Source organism: Gymnoscopelus microlampas, assembly GCF_963454915.1.
Source record: "Gymnoscopelus microlampas genome assembly, chromosome: 10".
Classification (NCBI taxonomy): domain Eukaryota; kingdom Metazoa; phylum Chordata; class Actinopteri; order Myctophiformes; family Myctophidae; genus Gymnoscopelus; species Gymnoscopelus microlampas.
This window is the reverse complement of record NC_139947.1, coordinates 21940604-21959275: the sequence shown is the minus strand read 5'-3', so window position 1 is coordinate 21959275 and position 18672 is coordinate 21940604. Positions and strand designations below refer to the sequence as shown.

General features: G+C 43.2%; 1 protein-coding gene across 1 annotated transcript in view; it reads right to left on the bottom strand.

Annotated features, from left to right (window-relative positions):
* Positions 1-2966: 2966 nt before the first annotated feature.
* The window catches only part of LOC311054143 (MORN repeat-containing protein 1-like), a gene marked incomplete at both ends in the record, with an annotated part of 63897 nt that continues 48191 nt past the window's right edge, over positions 2967-18672 (bottom strand). Inside the window, 2 exons of the mRNA XM_084070022.1 lie at positions 2967-3136; positions 10244-10314. Coding sequence (XP_083926148.1) covers positions 2967-3136; positions 10244-10314 — 241 coding nt within the window. The remainder of the gene's footprint in view (positions 3137-10243; positions 10315-18672) is intronic.

Below are 18672 nucleotides of genomic sequence, written 5' to 3'. Positions count from 1 at the left end.
TGTACACTACTTGATTGATTGAATACTTTATTAGCAATTTGCCCAAAAAAAGCACAGGAAAGTATAGTTCAATAAAAGGTCTGCTAAGAGGATTTTAAACCCAATAAAGCCTATGGCTTGTTTCCATTGGGGTCCTTTGTACTCAATTCATCGACTTTACTGATTGTACTGCACAGAACAATGCTTGCAAACAAAAAATACTGGAAGTTTGCAACGGTTTTTCAAAAGTGTCTACTGAGTCTGCTTCTGTTATAAACGGTACAGAGGGTGACAGAGGGGAAACAGTGGTGGAAAGTAACATACCGGTAAGTACATTTTGTATCCCATTTAACTACAATTTTGAGGTACATTTACTTTACTTGATTATTTCATTTTTTTCATACTAAACTTGTACTCCACTACATCTCAGAGGCGATATTGTACTTTTTACTCTACTACAATTATTTGGCTGCTTTAGAAAATGGTTACTTACCCTATTCAATGCTTTGGCTATTCGAAAATAGCATATCTATAAGCTCACAGTGTGTCACAATTAAACGTCATGTGAGCTTGTACATCTGCTAATTTCAAACGATTTTTATTTTTTTTATTTTATATTCTGCATAATTAGTGGTACTTTAAAGGAGTAGTTCACCCAAAAGATTACTTATTTTCTATCAATTACACTCTCCATGAAGCCTTGAATTCATGGTGATTTTTAGTTTTTCACGCATTCCTAAGCCAATAATTTGATGAACGGTGGAGTCTATGATAAGAGACTCAAAGAGACCTGAGTCTTCTACCAACCAAATTATTGGCTCAAGAATGCGAAAAAAACTAAAACCTCTCCATGAATTCATGGGGTGTGTAATTGTTACAAAATAAGTACTTTTTTGGGATGAACTACTCCTTTAAATACATTTTTATGCCAATATTTTGTACTTTTACTTAAGTAACATTTTTAATATAGGACTTTTACTTTAACAGAGTTTCTACCTTGGTGGTATTTCTACTTTTACTTACAGTAGGTAAGACAACGGAATTCTTCAATCAATGCGAAAGCAGCACTCAGGATTTTCTTGCAAATGCCTTTTAGAATATTCAGTGAGCCTACTGTGATCTTAGTTCAATTTGTGGGACATGTCATGCCAGGGATTCTGAGATATGTGCTAGACCAAAGCCTTACAGTCCTTATTTTGCCCAAAATAGGGACGCTAGGTTGTAAGTGGTTAAAAAGAGATGGTAACAAAGCTGAGATATAGGAGCAATGTGAGGAGCAATGTGCTATTTATAAACAAATAACAAAGGGACAGATGTATGGAAGTGTTCAAAGTCATCAAGTCTTCCCAAGTGGCTAAACCAGTCCAGCGTGCTGGTTGAAGTCCAACTCACTATCTGTACTGTGGGCTTTCATACGCCCTTCTCTTTTCCTGCCTCTCTCTCCACTGTACTCCACTATAAATACAAATTCAACTTGTAAAAGTGAGTCCATTAATCACGTTAACCCTGGTGTTCAAATGCTTCCTTCTTTGTCAAGATTAAAACTTTTTTTTTAAATAGCACACAAGCTCACAACGTGTTGCGATGTGACGGGTCAACATTTTTCGAAAATAGCAGACCTACAAGCTCACAACACGGCTATAGTAGATCTGCTATTTTCAAATTGACTCTTGTAGACGGCTGGTCTCTCCGCCGCCGGGCGTCGGCCCCCAGGACTCGTGACCTCATCATGGAACCCACCCCACCAGTGGAACATTGGGAACACGCGACCGCAGGATCAAAACTGGGGGAGGGTGGGGGTATACTTTAGAAAAAGAGTGACACTCTGATTTATCGCGTGATTAATAGCAACCTCGAGACGGCGGGTTCGAGCAGCCTTGGCGGGGCTGCTTTATGTCACGTCTCGGATTGTTGTCCCGTCCTACTCGAGAGCGACACTGCTCCTGACTCCAGAGCACATGTGAAATGAATGAAAATAAACACACGCAAGCACGCACGCGCGCGCACACACACACGCCCGTCATGTACATTGGCCTTGAATAACCTCTTTCCAGCGCTTACGGCCGTGCCCGGCCCATTGAGTAATCACCATTGAGCGGTTGTTGTTTTTATTGAGGTCAAACAAGGCTGCTCCGTTCACATAAGATCCCATTAGAATAATTGAGGCCTCGACTGGCTGAAGGATCAAATTCACAATGCATCAGAAGGAAACATTCTATTCTAGTAGTTGTTTCCGTTGAAGTTGACAGTTGCTGGCGGCTCAGAATTCCCTGCCCACGGTTTAAAACGCACGACTCTTACAGTACCATGACAACTATTACAGTATGATCACAACAATAGATGCATTCTAACATTGACTCACTGATGTCTTGGCTCCACACACTCTCCTATGACTTCGAGATGCTGAGTGACGCTTCAGTGTGTTCAGTGGTGGAAAAAGTACTCAAATTCTTTACTTAACTGCAATATAGAAATACTCTGTTAGTAAAAGTAAAAGTCCAGAATTCTAAATGTACTTCATTAAAAGTACAAAAGTATTGGCATAAAAATGTACTTAAAGTACCAAAAGTAAAAGTACTAAAATGTTTGAAAATAGCAGATCTACAAGCTCACAACGCGTTGCATCGCGACGCGTTGTGAGCTTGTAGATCGGCTATTTGCAAATAGCCTATGTATACAATAGGGCTAAAGTGGTTAATGTATGTTTCATAATATCATAATTTATATCTGAAAAGTAACTAAAGTTTTCCAATAATTGTAGTGGAGTAAAAGTATAATATTTGCCTCTGAGATGTAGTGAAGCAGAAGTAAAAGTACTGAAAATTGGAAATACTCAAGTAAAGTACAAATACCTCAAAATTGTACTTAAGTACAGTACTTAAGTAAATGTACTTAGTTACTTTCAACCACTGAGTGTGTTGTTGCTCTGGTATTACAGAAACACTTACAGTAATTGGTAATTGTTCTGGAGAATGCATAGCACTTCTTCAGTGAATAGATATCACTTGTCCGGCTTGTTTTTTTTCTTTCTTCTTGTCTGTTGGGGTTGGGTTCTTCGGCTTTGCAGGGAGGACTCTCACTAAGGTAAATGCAGGAGGTAAGACATGACCCAGGAATGGGGGGCTAGTCACATCTCTCACCATGATTACATACTCCCCTGCATGAGGAACAGAAATAATAGGTAGAGTTGAGGGACAAGGACAAATGTCAGGGTCTCATTTTACAATGAAATCATTTGAGATTAAAGTACACTGCTGTGAAAACGAGGCCCCCGGCCACAGACATGGATTATGATTATATTAAAACACAGGCAATAAAATGGTCGGTACATGTCTAGCGCTTCAAGCAACAAATGAAACTACTGCCGCACTATGAAATCATCTATTCCATCATGAGGTTCATATTCGTCTGGATGGCCCGGGCAGGGGTACAGTATTTCAACACAGAAGTGCATTTATCCAAAGCGATAAACCGCATGAATTAATCAGATTAAACAAATCATATTCCGGTCTATTTCAACATGACCTGTGTAACCGCACAAAATATTTTCAGCTGTAGACCGATATATCGATTTGGCATACATATATATGCAATTTTTTGATATTGGCAATTATGCAGCCGCTGTAGCCCAGATTTAACCTTTTAAACTTTATTTTGAGGGCTTAAGTGGTTAAGGGCTTACATGATTAAATAAAACAAAGAATTAATCAATCAAAAATAATCAATACAGTATGTTGCACTTTTCAGTGAAATATCGCTCAAACCATCAGTAATCGGTGGTGTCTAGGACTCTCCAAAATCGGAATCAACATCGACCCAAGAATCTGCTATTGGTTGGACTCTATTCTTCTGGGAAGTACAGTGCCATTTGAATGTGCTCTTCATCAAAGCTGCCACTGTCTTAAAGACCACCCCAACCCCACTAGTATTCATTAGTACAGGTCTGGCGTTGACTCGTCAGTAAGGACGGACACTCAGATCGGACTCTTAATGGAGCCTATTGACTGGGTCCATCGATCCTCTTGGCTTATGAGTTCCTTGAGAGCGGCTCACACACTCAGCACGTGATTGAACATTCCGGTAATTAGCAGGGGCCGAGTGCAAACCCTGAGGCAGATCTGGGCGCTAATTAGCGATCTATCTCAGGTTAAACCTAAAAGGGTGTAAGTCCAATGAAGATTAGTGCCAGTCAAACAAATCAGTAAAATCATGCATGATATCTTATTTCCTCGGCAGAGTCGGCATCGTAACAAACATCTACACAGTAAAGTCTTCGTGTCCATTTATCCTTTTGTAACTCAGAGTGGCACTGACGACAAGACGGGAAGCAGAGCTGGAGGTGGCAGAATTGAGGATGCTACGATTCTCATTAGGAGTGACAAGGAAGGACAAGAGCAGAAATGTGTACATTAGAGGATCAGCCAAGGTTAGACGGTTGTGGGATAAAACAAGAGAAGCAAGGTTGTGATGGTTTGGACATGTGCAGAGGAGGTATGAGGGGTACATTGGGAGAAGGGTGCTGAAGATGGAACTGGCAGGCAAGAGGAGAAGAGGAAGGCCAAAGAGGAGGTTTATGAATATAGTGAGAGAGGACATGCAGGTGGCTGGAGTCACTATAAAACGCAGAAAACAGAACTCCATTTTCTGGAAACACAACATGTGTTAGCATGTGTGACAAGCTGAAAGAAGACGAAAACAAGTGTACCCTTACAGGTCCATTTGTACATTCTCAGAGATAAATTAACATTAAGGATTTGAATGTGTATTATTTTGGATCCCTGAATGATTTAAACCTTAATGGAAAACAACAGCGAAATGGCAGAGAAGATATGGGCTGACTAAGTGAAGTGAAATGAAATTCAGGAATAGTCTGGTTCATCACTGTGGACAGGCCACAAATTCTTGGGTTTTGGCCAAATCTATAAATAATACTCTTATTTACAAGAGTAATTAAATAAAGGCTTAGAGGCTGACAGTGCACAGTGATCACCGAGTGTTCATTTAACTCTGAGAGTATAAAAATGGATCCGCTCCATTTCTTTCACTCTCAGAGTTAGATGAAAGCTACAATCATAAGTTTTACATCCTCCCTGACGGAGAGAGGTAATTGCAACTGTAACACTCATTCAAAAACCTGGCCTCTCTCGTGGGAAACCAAATATCTACCGCTCATCCTTGAGGGAATCGCCCTGGGCCAGGGGGAGAGATTTACACTTATGAGTTCCAGGCAGTACTACTCTTCAACCAGTAGGTGTCCTCCTCGACACAGAGGTCTACATTTTTCAATGGAACCACTGCGGATGTAATAGTTTTATTATATTAACATACTCTTACCATACTGGTTGAAATAACGTGTTATTCATGAAAATAATAATACTTGCAGATTTAACACTGCCTTTTATATCCAGCTTCACTGGATAGAAAAGGGCCAGAGTGTCCTGTCTGCCTTTGACTAGGATGAGTAAATCAAACCTAAGTGACTGTCCAAGGAGGTAGCTGTAATGTGGGGGAGTTCCACTCCATGGAGCAATGGATTGTGGTGGTCGATGAGGCTGGCTGTCTGTGTACAGACACCGTCCAAACAGTCTACACCGTTCATTTAACTCTGAGAGTGAACAAATGTAACTAAACACAGGTCCATTTGGCTAGATTTGTATATTCTCATTAAAGGAAGTGATTCTATTATTTTTAAAATATGTGTTAAATAGCTCTGTATTCCGATAGTAATCATTGCTACAGCGTTTGTTCGGTAACAGGGGTCTCCGTGTCTCTCCAGCTCTATAGAAAACGTAAAATACATTCTCAGGTCAGGATACCAAACTGAACGAATCAAGAGAAAGATCTCATACAGGATAAAAAAAGTTAGATTGGAAGTTATGAAACCACAAAATGAGAAGACAACATTGGAACTGAAACACTATAAAACTGAAGCTGATAAACGATCTTTGTGGGATTCTATCTCCTGTTTGTATAAAACTGGTATCCCAATTTGAAAATGTATTTTCTGTTTACTAAAGAGTTGGAGAGATGAGTAAACCCCTGTTACTGAACCAACACTCTAGTCTATAGCAATGATTGTTATGGGTATACAGAGCTTTAACTTTGGCTCTGCATGAGTCTAGCCATCTAGTTTTAACAAAAACATATCACTTACACCTCCTTTAATTTAACACTGAGAATGAACAAAATGTAACCAAATTTGTTACATTTTGTACATTTTCACAGTTACAAATGGAAAAATAAGCACTGAGGATTAATTACTGCCTAGGGATTCAACCTTGTGTTGATTTTCTGCTTCGCTTCGGTGTGTGGTGGTTAGTTGGAGAGCTAGTGCTTCTGCAGATAGCTGCTGGGTCTTCCTTTTTATATTAAAAGATGTGGGAGAAGTGAGGCGATTACACTGTGACTTAGAAATCTAGTCTTCTTGAAAAGCATGCAGCTCAGGTAATTGACTAGAGCTTGTTTCCAGCAAAGTTTTGTAATCACACGATCACAAGTACACAGTAAAATCAGTGTTTTCCCATGAGTCCTGGGAAACCTGGAATTTTTAATGCACTTTTCCAGTCATGGACAAGTCATGGAAATGTCCAAATGCCCTGGAAGACAAGTCGTCCTGGAATTATTTGAAATAATTGGATATCTTGAACACATCTAACGTTTACAGAGTTAAAAATGGATAAATTAACACAGAGGCTTTTACTGTGTAAACAGCCTGATTTGTTTGTTGAGGTGATTCAAATGTGAGTCCAGTGAGACGTGATTAAACTTTAACTATATACTCATTGAATTTTCAGCTTGGCACATTGGTTGGCGAGGCGTTTAATTACGCTTTTACCCAATTATCTCAAAGTGACAAGCTGATGAACAGACTGCTGCTGTGTACATTAGCTGATGTACATCTACTGACATTGTCATAAAGTTTCCCAAAATGGATTTGCGTTGCGGTATATAATTCTTTTTTTCTTTTCTTTTTTTTTTACAGATTGACATGTCCTTGTTGCACAGTACCTCGTGGCTTGGCAGTGAGAAATTAATATGAGCTGAATTTCCACCCACCCATATGAGTTATGTCAAAAAATATTTAAAGCTCTTCAAAAGAAAGTATTCCATAGTATTCCTTTGCTTAAGGATATTTCTTACGGTAATGCAGTAACTTTGATTGTGTGTATTGGACGGTGCTTCTACCTGGCTTTGTAAAGAATAACTTGACTTCAAAGTAGGCCCATTGCAATGTAAATCATCCAATTCCCACTAGTGTATGTGCAGCAGAGATATTACTTTAATATGTGAAAGTATTTAAATGAAATAAAACAATAAAGTCAGTCCCGCACACTGCTATTTGATCATCTGGATCTTCAGTCGTGAGCGATCTGATACAAGCAGCAGAGAGTGCATTGACTCTGTTTTCTTTATGCTGGTTTTATGTTTGTTCTGCACCTGGTTATTAGAGTAGACGTGCATGCTCTAATCTTCTTATCTTAAGTATCTAAATTAGCCCTCCTCAAAAAAGGTTCAGTTAAGAGTTTATTTTCATTATCATAGAGCGTAGAAAAATAGTAAATAAAGCGACAACATGTTTCATCTGTGTTTAGTGTTCGGATAAGGAGGACGTCTGTAATTAACAAGACAGAATGAAATGTTTAGTATTTTCATGGGTAGGTGAAAGGCAGCAGATTTGGTCACAGTCAAATAGTCTCCTTCCAAAACACTATGAGGTATTATAAAGCTTACAAAGTCTGTAAGATTTTAGATATGTATGTACTGTGTGTGTGTGTGTGTGTGTGTGTGTGTGTGTGTGTGCGTGCGTGCGTGCGTGCGTGCGTGCGTGCGTGCGTGCGTGCGTGCGTGCGTGCGTGCGTGCGTGCGTGCGTGCGTGCGTGTGCGTGCACATGATACAAATAACCTAGAAATGTATTTCTTGAGAAGAGTGGGAACCCTGCTTAAACTCTGAAAGTGCCAAAGTGGGCCCTTACACATCCATTTGAACACTTTCAGAATTGAATTAACATCCAGGATTCCGGGCACATCTAGTGAATAAGTGGGAAAATTGCTGATTGGGTTGTGATGATTACACTGCTGATTTCCATTTACACATGCATGAAAAGTCTGAAGAGTACAGTATGTGCCGCTTGGAGTGGGGAGACAGAGAGCGAGAGAGAGAGAGGGGGGGGCAAGAGAGAGAGACTCTTGTTCTAGTAGGCCTATATCGTTAATTGTACATACATTTCTGATTTTTGTTTTCATTTCACACTTGCCTTTGGTCACATATTTTTTTTCCCATGCCAATAAAGCCCCTTTGTATTGAATTGGTAATTGAATTGAGAGAACGAGAGAGAGAGAGAGAGATGCACACGCACACGCATGCACACGCACACACACACACACACACACACACACACACACACACACACACACACACACACAGGCCTGATTCTTCTTTAGTTGTGCGCTTGTATAATGCACCTATAATAGCAGATCTACAAGCTCACAACACATCGCAGCGCAACACGTTAGATCTGGTCATTTCGGTGCATGACAGGATGCGCAAACCAAGTATAAATCATGCATTACAGACATGGCCCATTCCCCTCAGCTGCTGTTGCCGAGCCAACACAACTATCTCCCCTGTGCCTGATAGCAGCAGAGGGTGATCGTGTTACCGTTGGGGGGACCAGCGTGGCTTGGCCCGGGATTCACATAGTATTACTATGGGATGGCAGGAATGAGCTCCATAAGCTTGACGGAGGCATGCGTATCTATGGCCAGTGGCTTCCCTGAACCTAAGCCCCTCTTCCTGGTTACATGGCGTCACACCTGTCTCCTCCTGACATATGAAATATCACTTTCCCTAGCTGAAACACAAACTGAAGGAGAAAGTGTGTGTGTGTGTGTGTGTGTGTGTGTGTGTGTGTGTGTGTGTGTGTGTGTGTGTGTGTGTGTGTGTGTGTGTGTGTGTGTGTGTGTGTGTGTGTGTGTGTGTGTGTGCGTGTGCCTGTGCCTGAGTGTGTGCACGTCTGAGTGCGTGCGTGTGTTTGTGTGCCACATGCTATGCAAGAACATAGTGGAATCAAGGCTGTAAAGTGTGTGGGAGCATAGTTCAACTACAAAAATTGTTTGTGGACAATGATAATGCATTGTGCTCAAGTGCATCGTGGGTTTTATCTCTGTCCATGCATTAATATGCCAGTAATTTTGTTTCTCCAAAAGTGGAGTGGTCCTTTTTGTTTTATCAAGCCAAAGTATTGAAACCCACTTTGAATGCTCACTCTGGTGCACTATTGTGCATGAATGTTAAAGGGGATTGTTTGGTTCTATATAGCTATTCTGTGCGGTACATGTTGCATGAGGAAGAGCAGCACTTTACTAAAAGGTATCGTACAGTATGTGTGTATACAGAACGTCGAGTTGCGCGCACACACACACATGATACAAATACACAAGCGCTAGCGAAAACATAATAGGGAGAGTCTGACATTTCATGCTACGTTTGATTTCCTCCATCTTAGATTATGTGTCATTAAGCCAGGGCTGGAAATATCATTTCCATGGTGGAGAGAGAGAGAGGAGGGGGGGGGGGGAGAGAAAAAAAGCAAAGCCCTCCATCCATCCAGTCCGTCTCTGGTTCCAAAAGCAGGGCCGCTAAATTACAGAGCAGCTGTCTGCCTCCCCCAAAAGCCCCCCCTCTCAGCCACAACGCTCTCGGTGCATTGTGGGAAGGACAAAAAAAAAAAGGCTCCCAGGACAAACCTCCTCCGGAGGAGGCCCTTGGTGCTGGGAATACTACTCCCCGACATATAGGGCCACTCCGGAGGAAAGAGTAGATGCACTCCATACTGACAGCCCATGCAGTTTCTGCCCAGCTGTGCTTTGGGGCTCAGAGTAATTCCATCCCGCTGCTTTCCCTCAACTCTGTTCCATGTATTTATACTGTATGTGGCCGGCGTTTCATAGGCTGGATGGACGGAAAGTAAAGAGGGGCAAGTCCATTATTGTTGGACGCTCCTCTGTGTTATTCCAGCTCGCTCTGTTGAAATGCACCCCCACCCGCCCGCCCCCCCACCCCCATGCTGCCCCCATCCCCCTCAAGGTTCAGCCGGGCGAGAAGAGCGTATATCTTACAGTATGCGATTACCGCATAACTTTACCTTTCGCCTTCCACTTTGTGTGAAATCGCCTTCAGTTTTGTTGGATGTGGGGGTTTCTCGTGGGCGCAGAGGAACGCTGCACGGGGAGGACAGAATATTATGCTTAAAGGAAACTTTACCTGGTCTCACGCTCTGGCCCTCAGCATCCGTTTTCTTTGCGTTTGCAGTCGAGCGGGACCCCATGCTTAGCCTGGTGAGAGAGAGGGGGGTAGAGAAGCTGTGTGAGTGAGAGCAAAAGAGAGGGAGTAAGTGGGAAAGAGGATTATATACTGTATGTAAAAACACTTGGGGAAAAAGAGAGCAAAACAACAGAGACAAGTACGAACACATAAATGTTGCAGACAGAAAACGGACATGCAAACAAGAAGGCAAGGAGTTAAAAGAGTCAAGACAGACGAGAGATGATCAAGGGAGCGAGAGAGCTGAGTGGATGGATGAGAGAGAGAGCGAAACATGGCAACGATAAAGTAAAGTTCTGTTAGTCTCTACAAAGTCAGGTCCCATCAAATAAATCAAGTCATTAAACCCAGCGCACGCTCGTCTTTTAATTGAACTTTCATATTTCATGGAAATCTTTGAACATGGGGGAATGTGCCGTAGCCACTGTATGTTTCATGTTTTGGGACTAATCAATACAAGCGCGATTAAAGCTAACGCACTCTATGGAAATGTAGCTTTCAGGGCATTAGGGTCTCGTTATCTGTAACTCTTTCTATGCATTCATGCATATGAATGCAGCACAGGATCAAAGATCTTGAGACGGCCATAAAACAGGATTACGACAACGGCGTCTCTGGCAATCTTATCAATAAACTGTCTCCTAATCCCATCGGGAGTGAAAGAAAATACCCCCTCCTTCCAGGGCCGTCCCTGCTATCACGCTCACTTGTTATGCAGAGAGGAGATTGAAATGTTGCGATGCAGACGCTGCGTGGAAAAGGCATCAAAGGCGTTCCCAAACGATTTGTAAAGAGCTCAGTGCTCTTCGAAGCAGGCATTCTGCATTCGAAAATGGAGACAGATTTTAAACTTGGAGCTGAGCGAGGATATAAAGCACAAAAACAAACAACTTGAAAACAAACAAATAAAAGTAAAACATATGTGCCTATTATCTTTAATCAGAAACCCCCCGGAAAAAGACAGCACCTGTTTGAACCAGCATGGTTGCTCAACTTTTTCCGCCGAATGCATTTCGCACATTGCATTTCACATGTTAAATTCTCTGGGGGGCCGGGGGGGGGGCTCTTTCATTTGTTTTCACTGCCCAGGCTGCTCTTGAAACCAAACTTGGAATAAACGTCATCATTACTTTTCAGAAATTGCCCCGAGACCAAACTGTCAGTCCTGCACACCCCAATAAATGATATCTGGGCCTGGGCCATTTGCAAAGCTGTCATCTCGTTAAGTTTTTTGGAGAGACCCCCACCCCCAGAATGACGTGCTTTCTGCTGCACGAGGGATAAGGAGAACATATTACAGAGAGAGACTCCGGCCAGTATCTAGCACACCGCTTTGCGCGGAGAGGTGGATTCTCTGGCCGGGCTGTGTGAAGGCGTGGGCTTGTACAGACTGCCAGCGGTGATGTCAACCCATGTTCTGATCTTTCACTCTCATTAGGAATGAGCTCCCACTGTAGGGATACACGTGGTGTTGCGTTTTTTTTTTCACCTCTTTGTTTTTGTTATGAAACTCAGTCACCAAAATCCTGAGTGTCAATTTAACTCCTTTTAGAGTGTAAAACTGGACCCATAAGTCAGTTCTTGCTGTTCATGATAGTATTTTGTTGCCGGTGCACCTCAAAAGTCAACACCGTTTGATTGACATCCAGAACAGGCTCACATTTGTAGCATACAAATCAAATGCAAGAAGTCCATGTTTAGGTAGGCTACTCAGTAACATCCTCAATGTTAATTTATCCACTTGTAACTCTGGGTGTATATGTAACCAAATAGACACTTACGGGTCCATTTGGTTACATTTGTACACTCTCAGAGTTAAATTAAAACATTTTACTGTGCATAACCAAAGCCCAAGTTCCCCTTACTACCAAGCACAGAAACAGGAAATTAACTTTAGCCTTATAAAGGCATGACCTTCAACCTTTTCCTTCATAGCTGGCTTCAAAAGACAAAATGCCAACAGAGATTATCCTCTGACTCCTGTTGCCTTTAATGCACTGAACCAGTCGTCCAACTCTAGCTTCATTCCAAAGAGCTTTGGTCGATTGTTGCAGACCGTTGCAGGGTCGCCTTTTACCTAAAACGTGGCTGCTATTCAGAACCATAACATTGTCACCGAGGGCAAGAGCACAATGAAAACCAGCTTAAAGGAAAACCAAATGAAGATGAATGCCATGCTGCTTCTACAAAAGGCCCTACAGCAGAGATCATCTCATATCAGGACCATTTAGACTGAACTACAGGTCACTGGTCCCTGCGACATCATGTCCAGGGGGTGTACTTGTACATCAAGCTGCCTCACGCTAAGGAAACAGGAGATAGGCTCGTGCCCTATGGGCCTCGTGGCTCGGTAATGCTTACTTACAGGTCACTGGAAGAAACCTGTACAATTAGTCATTCTACTGCAAGCCCTTTTAGTGGAATTCAGACTGCATAAATTGAACTGATTCCCTGTACAGAACAAAGGGGGAAGAATGCAAAGGAATCATGTGGCTTTCTACAACTGTCTACTGCTTCCTTCAAAAGGAATCAAACCAACAGGTTTATGATGAGTGGGTCAACGAAGGTCCCTGGCCCTCACAAACAGATTGCCCCCTCTTTTAACTGTCGCATTCTGCTTGCAGCCTACCAGGATTACTGTAACCTGATGGAGAGAAAAGCTGTGAAAAGCAAGAGTCTGTAAAGGAAGAGTTGGACACGGTGGGGAAAACCTTACATGAATCTCTGATGTCTGGAGGGAGAGGGCCATAAAGGCATTCTCTTTACGCCCAAATCACACATATTTTATTTTATTTATCTGTATTTTACAGGAGTGTAGTATTTTGTAGTGTTGATAGCTACTGTATAGGACAGTGGTTCTCAAAGTGTCCATGAGGGGGTTCCACGGGATCCCCAGCAAAATGTGTTAATATAGGGTCACAATTATTTTAACCACTTTAACCATAATATACTTTGGTTGTTCAAAAATAGCAGATATACAAGCGCTATGAGCTCGTAGATATATATTTTTTTCTCACTTCGCTTATCAGTCTGGCCAGCCTCATATTTGATTTGTGTTTTGGGTGGTCCTTGACATGAAAAGGTTTGAGAACCACTGATATAGTAGCCTTTCCCCAGCGCGTCTGATATCTGGCATAGAGGGGCGGATTCAAAATCTCCGGAGAAAACAGCCGGGGGCTCCCATTGGTTCACCAATCTGTTCGCCCGCCCCGCCCCGTGCCCCTCCTCCTCCCCAATGTGCAGCATTGAGAGCCCTGACGACACAACATTTGGAGTGACGCCCACTTCCTATGCCAGGAATGTCAACAGCTTGGTCCAGGCTTTCTTTTTTAGCCAAACGCGAAGGAAAATAAAAGCCTGGAGATCGAGGCTACTGATATAGCAACATACGTTTTAAAAAACTGGTAGGATTTAGAAGGCATTTTGTAGAATCGGCTAGACCCATTAAGACCCCCAGAAAAGCAAAGATTTGAGTTACAAATGCTTAAAAAAAGATATATTCAAAGATTTTTTTCAAGATTAAAAAAAAAAATAGCAGATCTACAAGCTCATCATCTGCTATTTTTCAAATTTCTCAAAATGACATAGATGCGTTCCCGGTCTTAAAGGGTTAAATTAAACATGCTTTGAAAATGCACACAGCCCACCCACCTGACCACTTAACGCAGCAGCCGAATGGCTGTCGTGTCATGTAGTCAGATGGGTGGGCCGTGAATTATTTCAAAAAGGTTAATCCAGAGGGTGATCCAGGAAAGGTTGGGATCCACTGCTGTAATCAGTTCTCTAAGAACGATTCTCACTAGATTTGGGTCCATTAGATATGGTATGTGGGTCAAATGGCTACACTACACACTGTAAAGCATTTGACCCAAATACCATACAGTACTGTAAAGTTTACAGTACAGTGAAGCAACTTCATATTATTCTTTTTTCTTTATTCTTTTTTTCTATTATCTTTTACCCCTTTTTCTCTCCCCAATTTAGTTGGCAACTTCACATTGTTCTCCCATGATGCTTTTATAGGCTGTGTTATTTTTTCCACAGTTAATCTACATTTGATGATTACATCAAGGTCTTTAACATGACATAATTGGGGGGAGGTTACAACAAATGGAACAAATCAAAATTACTTTAATCAATAACTCTCATGTGCAATTAATTGTGCTACACTTTAGATATTTTTATCCCCCCAACAGAGTCACCAGTCACCTTGCTCTGGGGCTTCCTCTGCCGTGGCTGTGTGGGGCCTTTGCTCGATTAATGACAAACTGATAAAAGCACTTGATTACAGACAACTGAGATCTGGTTCCGTCAGGCTCTCGTAGGACCGGGACGAGAATGGCAGATTTCAAGCACTGCGTCTAAGGTTTGCGGATGACGTGGAAAGCCCAGTGCCTGAGAGAGCTTGGATTTTCAAAAGGGGGGATACGTATAGTGGTAAGCACGGGGGTGGGTTTTTTTCTCCCTTTCTTTCTTTCCTTAAAAAAATGTTTCTTTTTGCCTTTGAAACCAAGTCTCGGCGGCATTGTGCAGCCGTCACATAATGGGGTTTCCTGTCACAAGGCTGTCTGATGCCATTAATTTGCCTCACCCACAAACATTCTCCGAGGCTACTGACTATACAGCGAACGTTGCCGGTTTTCAATGGCCGTCGTGTGTCCCCCCCTCCACATACCCCCCACTCCCCCTAGAAGGGCCGTCTTTTCATGGAAGGCTTGCGCGGCTGGAGAGGCTTTTAACCGACGAGAGCGCCGCGGGGGGAGGACTGAAGGTTTGAACCTGCACTGGCTTTTCAAACACATGGGGGGGAGGGGGGAGGCCTGCACGCAAAACAAACAAATAAATAAATAAATGCCCTTACCCCCCCTTCCTCCCTCAGACCTACTTCTTCTGTCCCCATGACGAAAACAGGAGGGGGCGGGGGGCATTAGTGGTGGGGGGTAAGTACGTAAAGGAGAGAGAGAGAGAGAGAGAGAGAGAGAGAGAGAGAGAGAGAGAGAGAGAGAGAGAGAGAGAGAGAGAGAGAGAGACACGAGAGAGAGAGAGAGACACGAGAGAGGGCAAAGGAGAGAGGTACATTGTGAGGTGCCCCCCCACCACACACAGTCAGGAGGAGTGCATTCCGAGGATCATGAAAATGAGGCTGGAGAAAGGGAGAGGGGTGGGTGGGTTTATAAAGGAGAGGCCCGGGATATACAGTCAACCCCTCCACCCACCCACCCACCCCAGCCCCCGACAGGCGGTGCTCTTTTCACTGAAGACACAAGGCGACGGGGACGGCTTTGAGAGCCCCCCCCCCTACACCCCCCACCCACCCCATCTGAAACAACCCACGGGCAAAGACGGGTCGGGAGAAAGAAACAGCAAAGGAGAGCAGAGTATCTCGGAATGGAGAGGCTGCAAGCACGGTGAAATGCGGAGCGTTCATGTGTAAGGGCCCGTGGTCCAGAGACGTTGCTGGACCACATGCTTATATACTGTATATATATATATATATATAGACATATATAAACCTATATAAGCTGCTATATACAGTACAGACGGGAACGAGGGGACCGAGAAGATGACAGATAGGAGGGGAGGGGACGGGAGGGAGAGGGGGGGGCGGGGGGGGGGGTGTATACTGTCACGGACTGTGCAGCGTTGCAGGGTGGCTTGAACTCTGCCTGCACCACCACGTTGCACAAACAACAAGTCACATTATATATATACAAAGGAGGGAGAGCCAAACCACATTGACTACTATGGGCCGACAGTTCACCTACTGCCGCTGCCGCGTCCAAAATAGGGCTCAGACTGCAGCCCACACATGAAATTACAACCTTGCTGGCGTGGACGGCATTGTATGGCCATAGGATTCCTTGGAATGGTACCAGTGTCTACTTGGCATGCATTCGTCCACCCAAGTCATACTGCGTTTGCCAACTATGTGGCATTGCATGATGGGAATTCTGCACCACATTTATTTTTGTTTAAACAATGTAGAAGGAAAGGGTGTATTAATTAAACACATGGCGTCCCTATTCTGGGCATGGCATTATAGGCAAACGTTCTCAAAAATAGCCTTGGCCTGCCCTATACTGTATGCTTAAGGTGAAAATAGCTCACAACACGTCGCACCGTGACGCGTTGTGAGCCTATTCGATTTTAAGTGTCCAATTGAACAGTGTAAAAGCGCTGCTAGCAGCCCCTAGAGCTCATGTGGTGCCTTACGCCCACCTGGAAATTGGGAGAAGAAAACCAAAATCACAAGGGTTCATCCTGGAATCAGCTTATTATTAAATATTGCGTGTAAAAAAATATATATTTTGGCCTCTAGAGGATAGGTCAATGGAGGTCTCTCAAATGTATCTTCCAGGGAGCTTCAATGCTCTCAGCAGATTTCATGACATTCGGCCCATTATATTTTGAGATAAAATGTGTGTAAGAGGAAAAGACATTGGGTCACCAGAATGAGAAAGGGCCTTCGTCTAGGGAGCATGAAGATGCCCATAAAATTCCATGGCAATCCAGCAAATAGATTTCAAGAATGTTTTTGTGGAACAAAATGGTAGACTGACAGACCGACCAATGGACAGACCGACCGCCATTCTGAGAGTCCTACTGCTGGAGGGCCAGGCTAAAAATACGATTTTCAAGACTTTCCACAAATTCACAATGTCAATGCAAATTATATAACCGTTTTTTTTTTTTTTTTTTACAGTTGGGACTGCACAAACGACTAGAGTTCCAAAGTTCCAGAGTACAGAGAAAATGTAAAAAATTGACCCCTAAATTCACTGCATTTTGCTGTGTACGGTGAACAAACTATTTGTGTAGCACTATTTAACAAATAATAGTTAAATGTAAATATAAATAGTGATTACAAAAAAAGACTATACAAGATTAGCAGGATTTTTTTTCTATAAGGCTGTCGGTTAAAAAACGTAAAAGTAAACACCTGAATGGTACTTTGTCACAAGATGACCTGCGCCAAAAATAGCTATATCTACAAGCTGATGCCATGAGTTGTGAGCTTGTAGAAGTGATATTTTCCACAGGGACACCGTCGTGTCACTAACAATAAATGAGACTTTAAAACCCTATACTTGATTAATCGGATTCCCAAGGGCTCTATAAGTATAAAAAAGCTCAAAACGCAAAATTGACACTTTGTGAGCTTGTAGATCAGCTATTTTCGGCAAATGTCAGCATCCCCCAGACTAGGGATGCTAGGGTTCAAGTGGTAAAGAGTCCTCAAAAGCTTCAGAATCAGGACTCAGGTGACAAAGAAAAGAAAAGAAAAGAAAAGAAAAGAAAAGAAAAGAAAAGAAAAGAGGGGGGTCTACCCAGCACTGGGCCGTGTGGATCTCCTTACTGAATGTTCACCACACCTGATGCACTGTTTAAAAAAAAAACTGACACAGATAATATGTCCACCCCAGTGAGCATGAGCTATTGAGCCATATCTTTTACCAGCTATACAGCTATACAGGCCCCAGCTTTATCCTCCCCGAGAGCCACAGATTAATATTTATGTGAGCGAGGAGGGAAACTTTTCCTCAACACCTCGCTCGCCCCCACCCCCCCCTCCTCCTCTCCTGATTTACTGTGCCAGAGTTGTGCAGTGTGCTCTCTTTCTCTCTTTCTCTCTTTCTTTGACCCGAGAGACAGAATTCCACAAGTGTGTTTGCGAGAGTTTCGCACAAACTCGAGCACACAGATGCATACGCGTACACACGCGCGCACACATGAGGACGTGCACATTTTGTCACAAGCACGATTTTCTACCCGTGCATACAAGAAAGCACACAGACGCGCAGTCGCGCACACACACACACACACACACATGCACAAACAGACTTTTTTTCCATCTCAAGAACACTTGTGTGTCAAGCACACTTTTGAGCTCTCGCAGACAATGTGCGCACACACGCGCGCGCCGGCACACACACACGCGCGAGAAAGAGTCTTTTTTTTTCTTTCACTGGGTGATATTGGAGGAAGCTGGGGTAGTCTTGCAGTCCCATTGCAGTGCTATACAATCCCCTCCATATGTTTGGCTGTGAGTTCAGACCCCCTCCCACCACCCCCCCACAGAGCCCTCCTGCATTACGTCACAGCGGAGCTATTCCTGCAGAGAGCTCAGGGGGATTAGGAAGTGAGAGAGAGGCGGACCCCCCCCCCCCACACACCACACCTCCCCACCCCCGGCTACAAACCAAGACGTATCCCTGCCTCGCATCCAGATACCTTCACTTCCTACCCACCCCCTATGTGTACCTATTATCCGCCCTTCGCCATCGAGATTCGTGGAGAGTAAGCTTTTTTCTTTTTAAGACGAAACTTCCATTTCTACACTTTCAGAGTTAAAATGGTGCACTGCTGTA